The sequence below is a fragment of the Hyperolius riggenbachi genome, chromosome 2 (genome assembly GCF_040937935.1).
Source record: "Hyperolius riggenbachi isolate aHypRig1 chromosome 2, aHypRig1.pri, whole genome shotgun sequence".
NCBI lineage: Eukaryota > Metazoa > Chordata > Amphibia > Anura > Hyperoliidae > Hyperolius > Hyperolius riggenbachi.
In genome coordinates, this window is record NC_090647.1 from 387,538,532 (window position 1) to 387,555,665 (window position 17,134).

At 45.2% G+C, this 17,134-nt stretch overlaps 1 protein-coding gene across 7 annotated transcripts in view; it reads right to left on the reverse strand.

Annotated features, from left to right (window-relative positions):
• CAMK1G (calcium/calmodulin dependent protein kinase IG) overlaps positions 1-17,134 on the reverse strand; it is a 2,474,997-nt gene that overhangs the window by 671,579 nt on the left and 1,786,284 nt on the right. For all 7 annotated transcript variants that reach the window (XM_068269763.1, XM_068269762.1, XM_068269761.1 and 4 more), the window contains one exon: positions 14,957-16,116. In XM_068269763.1, coding sequence (XP_068125864.1) covers positions 14,957-16,116 — 1,160 coding nt within the window. The remainder of the gene's footprint in view (positions 1-14,956; positions 16,117-17,134) is intronic.

The window sequence follows — 17,134 nt, forward strand, 5'->3', positions numbered from 1 at the left end:
AGTTTAGCCCAATGACAAGGTATAGGAGGCGGGTAGAACACGCTATGTGTTTGCTACCCGCCGCGGGTGTGGGTAGCTGATATCCGCGTGGATTACCCACCAGGCAAACCGTTCGGGCCATCTCGATTGTTGAGAAACCATAGGCAAATACAGCTCGACAAATTGGTCATAGCTGTATTTGTGGATGGTAGTTAGCAAAATAAGGGGGGGGGGGGGGGAGACTTGTTGTATTATGATAAGGCACTTATAAAATTAGGGCAAAACTTAAAGGGACACTTAAGGCTTTAAAAAAATGAATTTTACTCACCTGGGGCTTCCACCAGCCCCCTGCAGCTGTCCGGTGCCCACGCAGTCTCACTTGGATCCTCCTGGCTCCGCTGGCAGCTACTTCCGTTTGTGGCGACAGGCCGCCGACAGGCCTGGGAACGCGAGTGATTATTCACGTTCCTGGACACAATAGCACTGTAGAGGGCACTATTGCGGCAGGAACGTGAAGAATCACTTGCTTTCCCAGGCCTGTCAGCGCCTGTCGCCGAAAACGGAAGTAGCTGCGGGCTGGGCAAGGAGGATCCGAGCGAGACTGTGTGGGTGCCGGACAGCTGCAGGGGGAGTTTTACCCACCCCAGGTGAGTAAAACTCATTTTTTATAGCCTTGAGGCCCCATTCACACTTATAAAATGCAAAACGCCAGCGATTTTTGCCGGCGTTTTGCAGGAGTGATTTTTCCGTGATTTCATATGGAAAAATCACTGAACACTGAGTCGATCTTGCCGCAATCGAGTTTAGCGCTTTTATAGCACTGAAACGCGATCGCCGGGAAATCGCCTGAAAATGGTGCAGGCTACGTGTTTGCATTTAGCATTTTTGGCCGATTTGTGGCGATTTGCACAAATCGCTCAAATGAGAACGGGCCCATAGACTTTTATTACCCTAGCGCTTTCAAAAGTGCTAACGTTTAAACGTTTTGCCGAAATGGACGGCAAAACGCTCAAGTGTGAAAGGGCCCTAAGTGACCCTTTAAAGTGATCTCTCTGGCATTAAACAAGACCATAATATTGAATTATTTGCAAATTTATGTGCAGACATAGAGTGGGTCATATAATGTTTTTCTGCATGTAAATTAAAATCCGTTCTACGTAAAACCTGTTTTATGGAGGCTGGGGTAACTGATTTTCAGTTCTCTATTATTACAGATTTCACCGCTATGAGGAGATGCATTATAATACATAATTCTGGAGAAGGTAATGTAGGCGGGTTGATATGCAATAAGGCGAAATGTGGCATTCATTGTCCTATCCTAGAGGGCAGTTTATTAGCCTGTTGTTCTATTGCTCGCCAGAGAGTTCTAATAACTGGGCAATGCCACAAGATGTGTTTTAATGTTCCTTTTTGTCCACAATTTCTCCAACTTAATGGAGTAGTGTCTTCCCATCCATTGTTCTTTTTAACATATCCAGCACATTTTGTGATTCTAGCATGTATGGGAGCTTTATTAGCCACAAATGTTGGTATCATTGACTTCAATGCAATTTGGCTTAATTTGTAAACTTGAATCAGGTTTTTTTTTGGGGGGGGTCGACAGTATCCAAATTTTGAACAGCTTCAGAAAGTCATTGCTAATGACATGAATAATGCCTAGACATCAGAAAAGCAAAAGAGGGAATCTCCTTAGACAGGGTATAGAATGTGGTAAATGACTGAAGCTGTAATCTGATTGCTCACTACAAAAATATTTTCATTACTTATCAGAAGGGGAAGATTTCCATTCTCACTAATTGTGAGGTGGAAGCAGTAGGGAAAAAGGGCTAATCGTTCTGTGTGCTTTACCAAAAACAAAATCAAACATCTGGGGTCTAGTTCTACTTTGACAAATAAAATAAATCTATAGAGAGGTACTGTAGGTAAAGTAGTAATATGTGACACGTCCTTTATTATAGCATGATGGTGTTACAGCTACAGTGCAACTTGTGCTAAATCTTTCTCAGGCTACAGTATATTTTTAGTGAAAGAACACCAAAGCACCGCTCACTCAAACCAGGACAGTGCTGGGACCAGGATGGCCATATCCAAAGGTCTGTAGCAAAAGGAGAGAAGGCCCGCACGTCGTCCTAAAATCTGTTCCTTTATTATGGACGTATCCAAAAGTCAACACACATGATCAGACATCTTCAGCTGACATGTTTCAGACCTACTGGTCCTTAATCATAGCTGAGGTAAAAGTGACACAGGGTAACCATATATACCCTCCCCCTGGGGAGGGGGGGGGCCCAAAACAACTGGGGACACACCCTCAAACTCCACATACAGGAGGGGATATTAACAAATAGATAGAGGGTTGCAGATGTCAGAAATCAAAATTCACAACCATTATTATTATTATTATTATTGATTTATAAAGCGCCAACATATTCCGTGGCACTGTACAAAGTAAGAAACAAACATGGGGTACATAATAATACAGACAATGGTGTACACCAATATACAAAATACATAATTAGTGACAAAATACAAAGAATGATACAAAATACAAATTATAGAATTGGTAATGACAGTGATAAAATTAACATGATGAATAAAATGTATAATGGTTACCGAGACACAAAAGGGGAGAGAGCCCTGCCCTTGCGAGCTTACAATCTAAAGGGAATGGGGGGAAAACAGGAGGAGGGGTAGTATGTAGCAAATATATAGAGGCTTTGTTTTTTAGGATACCTAGTAGGAGTGCAATTTGGTCTTAGTACAAAGGGAAGTGGCCTAAGGTAGAGCATATGCTTGTCGGAACAAGTGTGTTTTTAGAGAGCGTTTAAAGGTAACAAAGGTTGGCGAGTGACGGATGTGTTGTGGGAGGGCATTTCAGAGGAGGGGTGAAGCGCGTGCGAAGTCTTGTAAACGTGAATGTGAGGAGTTGATTCTAGAGGAGGACACCAGAAGATCATGTGCCGATCTGAGATTGCGATTGGGTTTGTATCTGGAGATTAGTGAGGATATGTACCGGGGAGAGAGATTGTGGAGAGCTTTGTAGGATAGGGTTAGGAGTTTGAACAGAATCCTCTGGTTAATTTGCAGCCAGTGAAGAGCTTGACAAAGAGGGTCGGCAGAGGAAGATCGAGAAGAAAGATGAATGAGACGAGCAGCTGAGTTCAGTACTGACTGGAGCGGGGCCAGTTTGTTAGACGGTAGTCCACAAAGTAGTACGTAGCAGTAGTCCAGACGAGAAATTATGAGAGCATGTATTAACATTTTAGTTGTGTCTTGAGTGAGAAAGGGACGGATGCGAGATATGTTTTTGAGTTGGAGATGGCAGGAGCTGGTTATGGAGTGAACATGAGCAGGGTCGGACTGGGACACTAAGGGCCCACCAAGGAAGTTTCAGCCCGGGCCCCCCCCCCCCCCCCGATCCCCTCCTCCTCGCCCCCCCCCCCCCATTTTGGGCTCACATACACATGTACTCTAGAAATTTTGCATGAGTTTATGGTAGGGAAAAGATTGTGAGCACTTCTGAGGACAGTCTCCAATAGGGATATGTCCACATGCGGCGCGCACAGCGCGCCGCAGCGAAAGTAAATGGGTGTCACCACGCACTGGAACATCGGCGTGGTCACGATGAGTCATGGGCAGACTTAAAAAAAAAAAAAACACAACATAAGTAGCGGTGTTATTCACAGAGATTAGGTCCGACCAGATACATTTTAGATAAAATATTCAAGTAGTTACATACCTCATGATAATTCATCAAGTAGTCAAATCGCAGCAGATTTTCTGACAAAATGCAATCAGGTTGGCGGCAGATACCCCCACAACATGCAATCAGGTTGGCGGCAGATACCCCCACAAAATGCAATCAGGTTGGCGGCAGATACCCCCACAAAATGCAATCAAATTGGCGGCAGATACCCCCCCAAAATGCAATCAGGTTAGTGGCAGATACCCCCCCCCCAAAAGTGGGCAGCAGTCACCAGAAAATCGTAATGTGGGCAGCAGACACCTGAAAATCGCAATGTGGGCAGCAGACACCTGAAAATCGTAATGTGGGCAGCAGACACCTGAAAATCGTAATGTGGGCAGCAGTGATCAGAAAATCGTAATGTGGGCAGCAGGCACCAGAAAATCGCAATGTGGGCAGCAGTGATCAGAAAATCGCAATGTGGGCAGCAGTGACCAGAAAATCGTAATGTGGGCAGCAGTGATCAGAAAATCGTAATGTGGGCAGCAGTGACCAAGAAAATCGCAATGTGGGCAGCAGACACCTGAAAATCGCAATGTGGGCAGCAGTGATCAGAAAATCGTAATGTGGGCAGCAGGCACCAGAAAATCGTAATGTGGGCAGCAGTGATCAGAAAATCGTAATGTGGGCAGCAGTGACCAAGAAAATCGTAATGTGGGCAGCAGGCACCAGAAAATCGCAATGTGGGCAGCAGTGATCAGAAAATCGCAATGTGGGCAGCAGTGATCAGAAAATCGTAATGTGGGCAGCAGTGACCAGAAAATCGTAATGTGGGCAGCAGACACCTGAAAATCGTAATGTGGGCAGCAGACACCTGAAAATCGCAATGTGGGCAGCAGACACCTGAAAATCGTAATGTGGGCAGCAGTGACCAGAAAATCGTAATGTGGGCAGCAGACACCTGAAAATCGCAATGTGGGCAGCAGACACCTGAAAATCGTAATGTGGGCAGCAGTCACCAGAAAATCGCAATGTGGGCAGCAGTGATCAGAAAATCGCAATGTGGGAAGCAGTGATCAGAAAATTGCAATGTGGGCAGCAGTGACCAGAAAATCGTAATGTGGGCAGCAGACACCTGAAAATCGCAATGTGGGCAGCAGACACCTGAAAATCGCAATGTGGGCAGCAGACACCTGAAAATCGTAATGTGGGCAGCAGTCACCTGAAACCCCCCTCCCTCACCTAGGGGCCCCCCCTCCAGAATTGTAGCCAGCGGCAGCAGCGGGGATGAATCACTTACCAGCATGACGAGATCCATTCCATAGCTCTGCGTGCCGCTGGCTGGTCTGGCCTCTCTCTGTTTCCTGAACTGACTGTCCAATCACGCTCTCGCAGTACTTCCTGCGAGAGCGTGATTGGACAGTCAGTTCAGGAGCCAGAGAGAGACCAGACCAGCCAGCGGCACGCAGAGCTATGGATCTCCGTGTCATGCCGTTAAGTGATTCATCCCCGCTGCTGCCGCTGGCTACAATTCTGGAGAGGGGGGGAGCGCGGAAGGGGGGCCCCTAGGTGAGGGAGGGGGGGGGAGGCTTCCGCCCCTCCCCGCCGATCTGTGCACAATGTCCCCCCTTCCTGCGCTTAGCCCCCCTCCTTTTTAGCACTGGGGCCCCCAGGAGGCGGGACGGCCGGGGCCCACCGATGGGACCATCGGTGGTTCGGTGGGCCTGTCCGAGGCTGAACATGAGGAATAAAAGAGAGATGAGTCAAATATCACCCCCAAGCACCGAGCTTTGGGAACTGAAGTTATGGGAGTGTTATTAACATTTATTGTTACTTCAGGCAGGGAGGTGGACAGAGACGGTGGAAAAATTATTAGTTCTGTTTTACTCATATTAAGTTTTTGGAAGCGAGAGGACATGAAGGAGGATATAGCAGACAAGCAGTCAGGAACACGTTTAAGGAGGGATTTAAGGTCTGGGGCAGAGAGGTACAGTTGTGTATCATCTGCATAGAGGTGGTATTGAAACCCGAATGAGTTGATTAAATCACCAAGACCATGCATGTAGATGTAAAAGAGGAGGGGACCAAGGACAGAACCTTGGGGAACCCCGACAGACAAAGCATGAGGAGAAGAGATCTGATCTGAGTAGGAGACTGTGAAGGACCTTCCAGAGAGGTAGGAAGAAAACAATGTGAGAGCAAGGCCCTTTATTCCGACATTTGAAAGTATTTGTAGGAGTAAGGTGTGGTCGACAGTATCAAATGCTGATGACAGGTCAAGAAGGATGAGTATGGAAAATTGACCTTTGGATTTGGCTGTAAGAAGGTCATTGGCCACTTTGGTAAGGGCTGTTTCCGTGGAGTGGTTAGAGCGAAAGCCAGACTGGAACTGATCAAGTAGGGAGTTAGCAGATAAATAATGGCTTAATTCTGCATGTATATGGCGTTCAAGTAGTTTGGATGCAAATGGGAGAAGTGACACTGGGTGGTAGTTGGCAAGTGTGGTAGGATCTAGAGAAGTTTTTTTAAGTAGTGGTGTCACAACAGCTTTTTTGAGTGGGGACAGAAAGATGCCAGTAGAGAGGGACACGTTAAATAGCGTTGTTAGTGCAGGCAGGAGAGATGAGGATAGCTGCGGAATTAAATGGGAGGGAATAGGATCCAAAGAACAGGTGGTTAGATTAGCTTTGGCAATTATAGAGGAAAGAGAGTGTTCAGAGAGTGGAGAGAAGGCAGTTAGAGAACAGTCAATGAGAGGTGTGGAGGTGGGATTTGAGGGCTGCATGGAGAATTCACTTCTGATTTTGTCAATTTTATCAGTGAAGTATGTTGCAAATTCTTCAGCTGATAAGCAAGATGGAGGAGGAGGGGGATGGAGAACGGAGTTGAAGGTGCTGAACAAGCGTTTTGGATTGTGTAAATGGGCGGATATTAGGGAAGAAAAATAGGACTTTTTTGACACAGAGAGTGCGTTTCTGAAGTTGTTCAAGGCAATTTTATATAAGATGAAGTCCTCACTTGTGTTACTTTTCCTCCAGCGCCGTTCAGCTGCTCTAGAGCATCTTTTTAACTGTTTAGTGGTTTTGGTCATCCAGGGTTGGCGACAGACACGGTGAGGGCGGGCATTGACGAGGGGGGTGAGGTCATCCATGACTTTTGTAATGGAGCTGTTGTAGTGTATAGCAGCCGAGTCTGGGTCAGTGAAGGATTGTGTGAGGAGAGGTGCCAGGGAATCAGAGACAGTTTGAATGTCTAGATTGCGATAGTTTCTTCCAGTATGTGAGCGTGCTTGTGCCAGGGTGGTAGGAAAAGTGGAGGAGAGAGAGAAGCTAAGTAGGTTATGGTCAGAGAGTGGTAGTGGATAATTAGTAAAGTCAGTGACAGAGCAGAGACGAGTGAATACAAGGTCAAGCGTATGGCCATCAGTGTGGGTTGAGGTAGAGGACCACTGAGACAAGCCATAGGAGGAAGTGAGTAATAGAAGTTTTTTGGAGACAGTGTTATTGGTGTCAATAGGAATGTTAAAATCACCCATGATGATGGTAGGGATGTCAGAGGATAGGAACTGGAGAAGCCTGGCAGAGAAATGATCCAAGAAAACAGAAGCAGGGCCTGGAGGGCGGTAAATAACTGCAATTTGGAGGTTCAAGAAAGAGTATAGTCGGACTGCATGGACTTCAAAGGATGGCAGGGAGAGAGAGGGAATAGGAGTGAGAGGCTTGAAGGAGCATTTATCTGAGAAGAGAATGCCCACACCACCACCATGCTTATTCCCACCTCTAGGAGTGTGGCTAAAGTGGAAACCTCCATAGGAGAGGGCGACAGGTGAGACTGTGTCAGAAGGGGTCAGCCATTATGATTAATTATACACAGAAACCGACATCTGACAGCCCCAATCCAATGGTATACATAATAAAACAATAAAATCAACTAAATGTGTTAAAAAGAAAGTTTTTGAACAGCGGGCTACAAGGACAGATTTATGTAATTAAAGCTAGGTCCCACCGAGAATTCAGACCTCTAGGAAGCCTCATACCCAGCCTAAAAATCAATTTTCAACTGTTTGGATATATCACCACCCCTAGCATTCTGGGATACCCTCTCTAGACCATGGAAAGAAAAAGAGGACATGTCGCCATGATGTACCTGGCGAAAATGTTTCGCCACATTCGAAATGTTCGTGCTCAGCCACCCCGGACCGCAGTAATGTTCCCCTATTCTGGCACGCAGGGGTCTAGTGGTGCACCCCACATATTGTAGGGCACATTCACTACAAGTGACCAGATATATGACATGCCGGGTGCCACAATTAATAAACTGTTTGATGGGGAACCTGCGACCATTAGAGGCAGAAATAGCCTCCTGAGTCCGAGCATGGACACTACAATAGCGGCATGTCCTCACACCACATCTATAGGAACCTAAAGTATTAAGCCAAGTAGGAGTCCTAGACCCAGAGTTATATAAGCTTGGGGATAGTGATTGGGTCAAAGTGGGAGCACGCCAACTAGCAAAGCGCACACCCTGCTGTAAAACACAGCGTAGATCCTCATCCCCCTCCAAAATAGGGAGGTATTTCTTAAGGATCGATACGATCCTGTTGTACTCAACACTATACGTTGTCACGAATGTAGGTTTGGAATTCTTAGTACCACCTTGGTCCATATTCTCTAAAAGCTGGTCCCTGTTTCTAGAGACAGCCCGCATTTTACCCCTCCTAATTATCCATTCAGGATAGCCCCTCACATGTAGTCTCGTTTCTACCTTTCTAAACTCCTCCCCGAGCCAGGCTGCCTCCGAGCAATTACGACGGGCTCTAATAAATTCCCCGACGGGGACCCCGCGAATAGTATGCATCGGATGACAGCTCGTGGCTCGGAGGGTGGTGTTCCCACTACAGGGTTTCTGGTAGGTCCTAGTATGCACTACCCCTATGATTGGGACCCCCACCAAGGTGACATCTAAATAGTCTATGGAGTTGGTATTCCAACTGGAGGTAAACTGTAAATTGAGGGCATTGGAGTTGAGATAACTCAAAAATACGGGAATGTCCTCGGGCACCTCCCTCCAGACTAGAGGAAGGTCGTCGATGTACCTCCCGTACCACGCAACATCCCCCAGAAGGCGGCTCCCACCCCCAAAGATGTGGCACTCCTCCCACCACCCCATATAGAGGTTGGCTAGGGATGGAGAAAATTTAGCCCCCATGGAGGCGCCACACCTCTGGAGGTAGAAGCCGCCATCAAACATGAAATAATTGCGGGTCAGGAGGTACTCGACGGCCAGGCAGATAAAGGTCTGGAGATCCCTAGAATAAGCAGAGTAACTCATAAGATGGTATCTTATAGCTTTGATGGCAGAGCTATGGGGTATACACGAATAAAGGGCCTTAACATCAATGGTAATCCAGATATAGTGCTCCCTCCAAGCAAGACCCCCCCCCCCAAACTCGAGAGGAGATGCTTAGTGTCCCTGATAAAACCCAGGAGGTGTCTCACCAAAGGCTGCAACATGGAGTCTACCCACAAACTCAGGCACTCCCCCAGAGACCCAATGCCCGCCACAGTGGGTCTGCCCTCCGGGGGGACGCCTGGTTTGTGGATCTTAGGGAGGTGGTGAAAAACCGGAGTGACCGGATGAATAACACCCAAATAGTCCACCATTTTCTGATCCAAGACTCCCAAACTACAGCCGAAGGATAGTAAATCCAAGAGCTCTTTCTGAAAAGGCACCTTAGGATCCCCTGTCAGTTTCTGATAGACAGCAGGATCACCCAATTGTCTTAGTGCTTCGGCTCTATAACTATCGCTATCGAGAACGACAACAGCCCCCCCCCCTTATCAGCATTACGAATAACAATATTAGAATTATTTTTAAGCTCCAGGAGGGCCTGCCGCTCCCGACGCGACAGATTAGAGCCACTGTAATTCCGACTACTCTCCAATTCAACAAGATCCCTCTCCACCAGCTCCTGAAAAGTCTCAACATGGTGAGTTCTACTGGTTAAAGGGTAGAAATCTGGATTACGGGTCTGGATTGGCTTGACATCATCTATGGAGATTATTCCAATGCTCTCAGATGCTAGATGATCCAATGCCCATCTAGCACTTGTCTCGTCAAAATCTCCAATATCAGTAACACTAATCAAAGCCCCCTGTTCGCCAGTTCTATCCATATTTGAATCGGAAATTTTTTTCTGTACTAAAAGGCTCCGCATAAATCTATTTACATCTACAATTGTATCAAACACATTCTAGAGGTGTAGCGAACGGTTCCAGGCGAACTTCGGGGGTTCGCGTTCGCCTACCAAACGCGAACTTTCCCGGAAGTTCAATTCGCCCCATAAAGCAAAACTTTGACTCCTTATATTACAGCCAGCAGACACATTATTGCCATACACACTGCTCTCAATGCTGGAGGCCCACCCCCTTCCCTCCTCCAAGTAAGGTCCTTATACTGCCTACACTAATTAGTTAAGGGACAGCTGCTACACACTCTGCTAGGGAGATTTTAATTAGCCTGTTTGTGGGTTCCTCCCACCTCTCGCCTCCCAGAGGGAGGAGGGTCTCAGCTGCCAGGGAATTCTAGTATTTCAAAAACCAGCTTATATACCATGATAGGGATTTGAACCCAGGCCTCAGTGTATGGTAGGCAACTAACATATCCATTGTACCACCAACACTACTAGCTGAAAGTAGCCTAGCATGTACCATTTATGCTTAATGCAAGAGAAAAATTAGACAAGACAAATAACATTTATATCACACTTTTCTCCTGGCAGACTCAAAGCACCAGAGCTGCAGCCACTAGGGCACACTCTATAGGCAGTAGCACAGATATGTAGCCAGACATGGCCTTGTATTTTGTGTTCAACAGTTGTCAAGAGAAAAATTAGACAGGATAGCAGTGTTAGGAAGACTTGCCTAAGGTCTCCTACTGAATTGGTGCTGGCTTACTGAACAGACAGAGACAAGATTTGAACTCTGGTCTCCTGTGTCAGAAGCAGAGCCATTCACCATTACACCATGCAGCCACTGCTTACAGACATGTAGCCAGACATGGCCTTGTATTTTGTGTTCAGCAGTTGTCAAGAGAAAAATTAGACAAGATGGCAGTGTTAGGAAGACTTGCCTAAGGTCTCCTACTGAATAGGTGCTGGCTTACTGAACAGACAGAGACGAGATTCAAACTCTGGTCTCCTGTGTCAGAGACAGAGCCATTCACCATTACACCATGTAGCCACTGCCATGCAGCAAATTTTCTAGCATTGTAGGAACTGTTAGGGGGATCATAACTGGGGAGTTTCGGACCCCTAGGCCGAAGAGGTCATAGCCTAGGGTCAAAAAAACCTGTTTATTTGGGCAATTTCAATGGTAGTGATGCTGACGTACATAAATCGCAGCCATGGCCGTTAGCAACGTCTGAATTTCACGAAATGTCTCATACAGGTAGAAGACATATTATTAGACTTGGAATCCAAAGATGGGTTCCCTACATCTCTGCAAACCAGAGTTACAGGGGTCCAAAATTGGTAAAATCCCCCATAGGCTTTCATTGGCTCCCTATTTCACTTTCCAAAATCTCACATCTTTTCAAAGGGCAATTGCTCAGCAGTGCCAAATTTTCTAGCATTGTAGGGACCCTTAGGGGGAACATGACTGGTGATTTTCGGGCCCCTAGGCCAAAGAGGTCATAGCCTAGGGTCACAAAAACCTGTTTATTTTGGCAATTTCAATGGTAGTGATGCTGACGTACATAAATCGCAGCCATGGCCGTTAGCAACGTCTGAATTTCACGAAATGTCTCATGCAGGTAGAAGACATATTGTTAGACTTGGATTCCAAAGATGGGGTCCCTACATCTCTGCAAACCAGAGTTACAGGGGTCCAAAATTGGTAAAATCCCCCATAGGCTTTCATTGCCTCCCTATTTCACTTTCCAAAATCTCACATCTTTTCAAAGGGCAATTGCTCAGCAGTGGCAAATTTTCTAGCATTGTAGGGACCCTTAGGGGGAACATGACTGGTGAGTTTCGGGCCCCTAGGCCAAAGAGGTCATAGCCTAGGGTCACAAAAACCTGTTTATTTGGGCTATTTCATTGGTAGTAATGCTGACGTACATAAATCGCAGCCATGGCCGTTAGCAACGTCTGAATTTCATGAAATGTCTCATGCAGGTAGAAGACATATTGTTAGACTTGGATTCCAAAGATGGGGTCCCTACATCTCTGCAAACCAGAGTTACAGGGGTACAAAATTGGTAAAATCCCCCATAGGCTTTCATTGGCTCCCTATTTCACTTTCCAAAATCTCACATCTTTTCAAAGGGCAATTGCTCAGCAGTGCCAAATTTTCTAGCATTGTAGGGACCCTTAGGGGGAACATGACTGGTGAGTTTCGGGCCCCTAGGCCAAAGAGGTCGTAGCCTAGGGTCACAAAAACCTGTTTATTTTGGCAATTTCAATGGTAGTGATGCTGACGTACATAAATCGCAGCCATGGCCGTTAGCAACGTCTGAATTTCACGAAATGTCTCATGCAGGTAGAAGACATATTGTTAGACTTGGATTCCAAAGATGGGGTTCCTACATCTCTGCAAACCAGAGTTACAGGGGTCCAAAATTGGTAAAATCCCCCATAGGCTTTCATTGCCTCCCTATTTCACTTTCCAAAATCTCACATCTTTTCAAAGGGCAATTGCTCAGCAGTGGCAAATTTTCTAGCATTGTAGGGACCCTTAGGGGGAACATGACTGGTGAGTTTCGGGCCCCTAGGCCAAAGAGGTCATAGCCTAGGGTCACAAAAACCTGTTTATCTGGGCTATTTCATTGGTAGTAATGCTGACGTACATAAATCGCAGCCATGGCGGTTAGCAACGTCTGAATTTCATGAAATGTCTCATGCAGGTAGAAGACATATTGTTAGACTTGGATTCCAAAGATGGGGTCGCTACATCTCTGCAAACCAGAGTTACAGGGGTCCAAAATTGGTAAAATCCCCCATAGGCTTTCATTGGCTCCCTATTTCACTTTCCAAAATCTCACATCTTTACAAAGGGCAATGGCTCAGCAGTACCAAATTTTCTAGCATTGTAGGGACTCTTAGGGGGATCATGACTGGTGAGTTTTGCCACTGCTGAGCCATTGCCCTTTGAAATGGTGTGAGATTTTGGAACGGTAAATAGTAGGCCCAATGAAAGCCTATGGGGGATTTTACCAATTTTGGAGCCCTCTAACTCTGGTTTGCAGAGATGTAGAGACCCCATCTTTGGAATCCAAGTCTAACAATATGTCTTCTTCCTGCATGAGACATTTCGTGAAATTCAGACGTTGCTAACGGCCATGGCTGCGATTTATGTACGTCAGCATCACTACCATTGAAATTGCCCAAATAAACAGGTTTTTGTGACCCTAGGCTATGACCTCTTTGGCCTAGGGGCCCGAAACTCACCAGTCATGTTCCTCCTAAGGGTCCCTACAATGCTAGAAAATCTGCCACTGCTGAGCAATTGCCCTTTGAAAAGATGTGAGATTTTGGAACTGTAAATAGGAGGCCCAATGAAAGCCTATGGGGGATTTTACCAATTTTAGACCCCTGTAACTCTGGTTTGCAGAGATGTAGGGAACCCATCTTTGGAGCCCAAGTCTAACAATATGTCTTCTACCTGCATGAGACATTTCGTGAGATTCAGACGTTGATAACGGCCATGGCTGCGATTTATGTACCTCAGAATTGCCACCATTGAAATTGCCCAAATAAACAGGTTTTTGTGACCCTAGGCTATGACCTCTTTGGCCTAGGGGCCCGAAACTCACCAGTTATGATCCCCCTAACAGTTCCTACAATGCTAGAAAATTTGTGACATGGCAGTGGCTGCATGGTGTAATGGTGAATGGCTCTGCCTCTGACACATGAGACCAGAGTTTGAATCTCATTTCTGTCTGTTCAGTAAGCCAGCACCTATTCAGTCGGAGACTTTAGGCAAGTCTTCCTAACACTGCTATCTTGTGTAATTTTTCTCTTGACAACTGCTGAACACAAAATACAAGGCCATGTCTGGCTACATGTCTGTAAGCAGTGGCTGCATGGTGTAATGGTGAATGGCTCTGCCTCTGAGACAGGAGACCAGAGTTCGAATCTCGTCTCTGTCTGTTCAGTAAGCCAGCACCTATTCAGTAGGAGACCTTAGGCAAGTCTTCCTAACACTGCTATCTTGTCTAATTTTTCTCTTGACAACTGTTGAACACAAAATACAAGGCCATGTCTGGCTACATATCTGTGCTACTGCCTATATAGAGTGTGCCCTAGTGGCTGCAGCTCTGGTGCTTTGAGTCTGCCAGGAGAAAAGTGTGATATAAATGTTATTTGTCTTGTCTAATTTGTCTCTTGCATTAAGCATAAATGGTACATGCTAGGCTACTTTCAGCTACTTTCAGCTACTTTCAGCTACTTTCAGCTACTTTCAGCTACTTTCAGCTAGTAGTGTTGGTGGTACAATGGATATGTTAGTTGCCTACCATACACTGAGGCCTGTGTTCAAATCCCTATCATGGTATATAAGCTGGTTTTTGAAATACTGGAATTCCCTGGCAGATGAGACCCTCCTCCCTCCGGTAGGAGGTAGAAGAGGAGGTGGGAGGTGGGAGCCCAGAAGATGCTAATTAAAAGCTACCTAGCAGAGTGTGTAGCAGCTCTCCCATAACTAATTAGTGTAGGCAGACAACTGAGTCATATGGTATAAGGACCTAGCTTGGAGGAGGGAGGGAGGGAGGGTGGGCGGGTCCTCCAGCAGTGATGTGTATTTCACTCAATCCTGTCTGCCTCCAGGTATTAGAGCCTTTGAAACATGTTTTTCATCATTTTTCTAGGTGTCAGAATTTTTTCTTTTTTGCAAAGTTCGCCTCCCCATTGAAGTGTATTGCGGTTCGCAAACTTTTTCGCGAACCGAACCTTTCGCGGAGGTTCACGAACAGGGTTCACGAACCGAAAATCGGAGGTTCGCGACATCTCTAACACATTCATGGATACGTCCATAATAAAGGAACAGATTTTAGGACGACGTGCGTGCCTTCTCTTCTTTTGCTACATATTTTTTAGTGGTTGTCCTAACTGGGCAAGGTCCTCTTCTGGTGTCACACGATGTCCATGTTACATAGGTAATTTAGCCATTTGTATCCCTTCTAACCATTTGTATCCCTTCTAACACTTTATAAATAAAACATGGTATTAAACAATAATTAACTGATAATAGCTAAAACTTATAGTTGTTCATTGTATTGATATGTTTTACTTACTTTTTCTTCTTTTTCATCATCATACCATGCTCTGAACAGGAAATTGGCTTTCCCTTCTCATATGTTTCACCTGAGGTTCCATCAGTCACATATAAATTGGTGGGAACAAAAAGTGTATCAGTCTTAGCAGTTCCATGTAATAAGTATCGTGGTTTGCAGTGTGGGCTTTCCATACACAACATATCATACTCTAAATTTGCCTTCTTAGTATTGCTGTTTTTTTTGGCTGTGTTATCTTGGATGAAGGATTGAGCATTGAGATGTTTGGAAGGGTTCATTGGAGAACTGCCTGCTTTCACAGGAGTCTTTTGTCCAGGAAGACCTTGGTCAGGTTGGGAGGGAGGTTTTTGAGTGGTGTTAGATGTTATAGTACAAGGTGCAGCTGACATCTTGGAAGACATATTGGTAGAAGATACTTTTTGAGAAGAATTTCTGTGTTCATCTCCTTTTTGAGAAGTTTCAAGAAGGTCAAGTAACTGTGAACTATTTGTCATGTTTTTATTACATTGCTCAAATTCCTTCAATGTTGGGTTAGCTTGTGTTGGTTTGCTCATAGTGGTAGCCTTTGAAGCTTGACTGGCCTGGGATTTAGGCTTTGTTTGTGAGTGCCCATCCTTCACGGGACCAGCCTGATTTATTTCAGAAAGTGTGTTATGCACTGGGCTTGTCTGTGTGGCACTATGTTGCATTAAACTCTTGAGTAATTTTGTAGGGGGATTACTCTGAACCTCTTGTTGGGGCTTTGGAAGACGCTGTCCTTCAATAGGTCTATGATAAGATGAAGTGTTACCGGTCACATTTCTTTTCTCAGATGAAGCCTGCTTAACTGCACTGGATCCTTTCAACACATTAACACAGGTTTCAGGTGATGATGCTTTTGCAGTACCTGTATTGTACTCACCGCGGTAAACTTCATGAGATTTCATTGTCATACCACTAGCAGACAATTTATTGGTTACATGCATGTGTAGATGACCTTTGTTATGTAGGTTTCCATCCTCAGCAATATGGCTCTTTGGGGTTGTTGGTCTTGTGGCATCTGACACTTTGATTGTAGGTACTCCATTATCCGCCTCAGTAGAAGACCCAGAGCTACTTTGACTGTTTTGCATATGCATTTTTTTCATGTGATAAACAACAGCTGCTGCATTAAATGCTTGCTGTAGGATAGATAACAGAATGTTTTAAACCAAAAAATATAAATAATATGTTTTATACTATATATACTCGACTATAAGTCTACAAATTTAGGTCAGACTCACTAAATAAAAGTATAGGGTCAACTTACACACGAGTCACAAGCAACATTGAGCACACTGAGTAATATGTACTATTAGTGACATTCCCAATTGCAGCAATTTACCCAGTGGTAAGTGACACTTTCTTGATAAAGGAAATGCCAAGAAAACACAGGTCTGATCAATTATCAAGGAAAGGGGCAGGGGGAAAAATACTGGGCTGCAGGAAGGGGGGGGGGTGAATAACTGTTGCAATTGGGGGGACTGGGGGAGTTATTGGCTGCATTTAAGGGACAGGACAGGTTAATGGCTGCAATACTGTATACAGTGCTGTCATTAACCCCTCCTGGTCCGCAAATGCAGCTGTTAATTCTTCCTGAACCCTAAGTAAAGCCATTAACTTAGGATAAAACACAAGAAAAAACCGGGAGCCCCCAATAGTGTATTACTGAGATTATTTGAATAATTTGTGATAAGTGATCAGAGATATACTCACAAACATGGGTTGCCGGGTATCAGGCAACCACTTATAGCGCAGATGGGGATATTAGGCCTGTCCCCACTCAGGCTAAGAAGTCGCTCTCTGTAGTAGGAAAAAAGGGGTGCTCACACCCATCCACCAGGTGGATAATAGTATGCAAACGATTACAGAGGCGCCAGCAGGATAAAATATGATCAATTAAAATAATAATAAAATCCGGGGGGTAAGGGTGGACTTACCTCCCTCGGAACCAAAAACACAACCACTGTAGAAGGTGTAGATAAAATTTAATCTGTACTCCAGAATAACAATTGCAACGCGTTTCGCGGGTCTCAAGCCCGCTTTCTCAGGCAAAATACAAAAAAAGGGAGCAGCTGTAACAACATAAATAAAAAACATCTGCAATTTACATATCATCTTAATATCTAAAAATTATCAAAAAGTCTAAAAAATCATCCA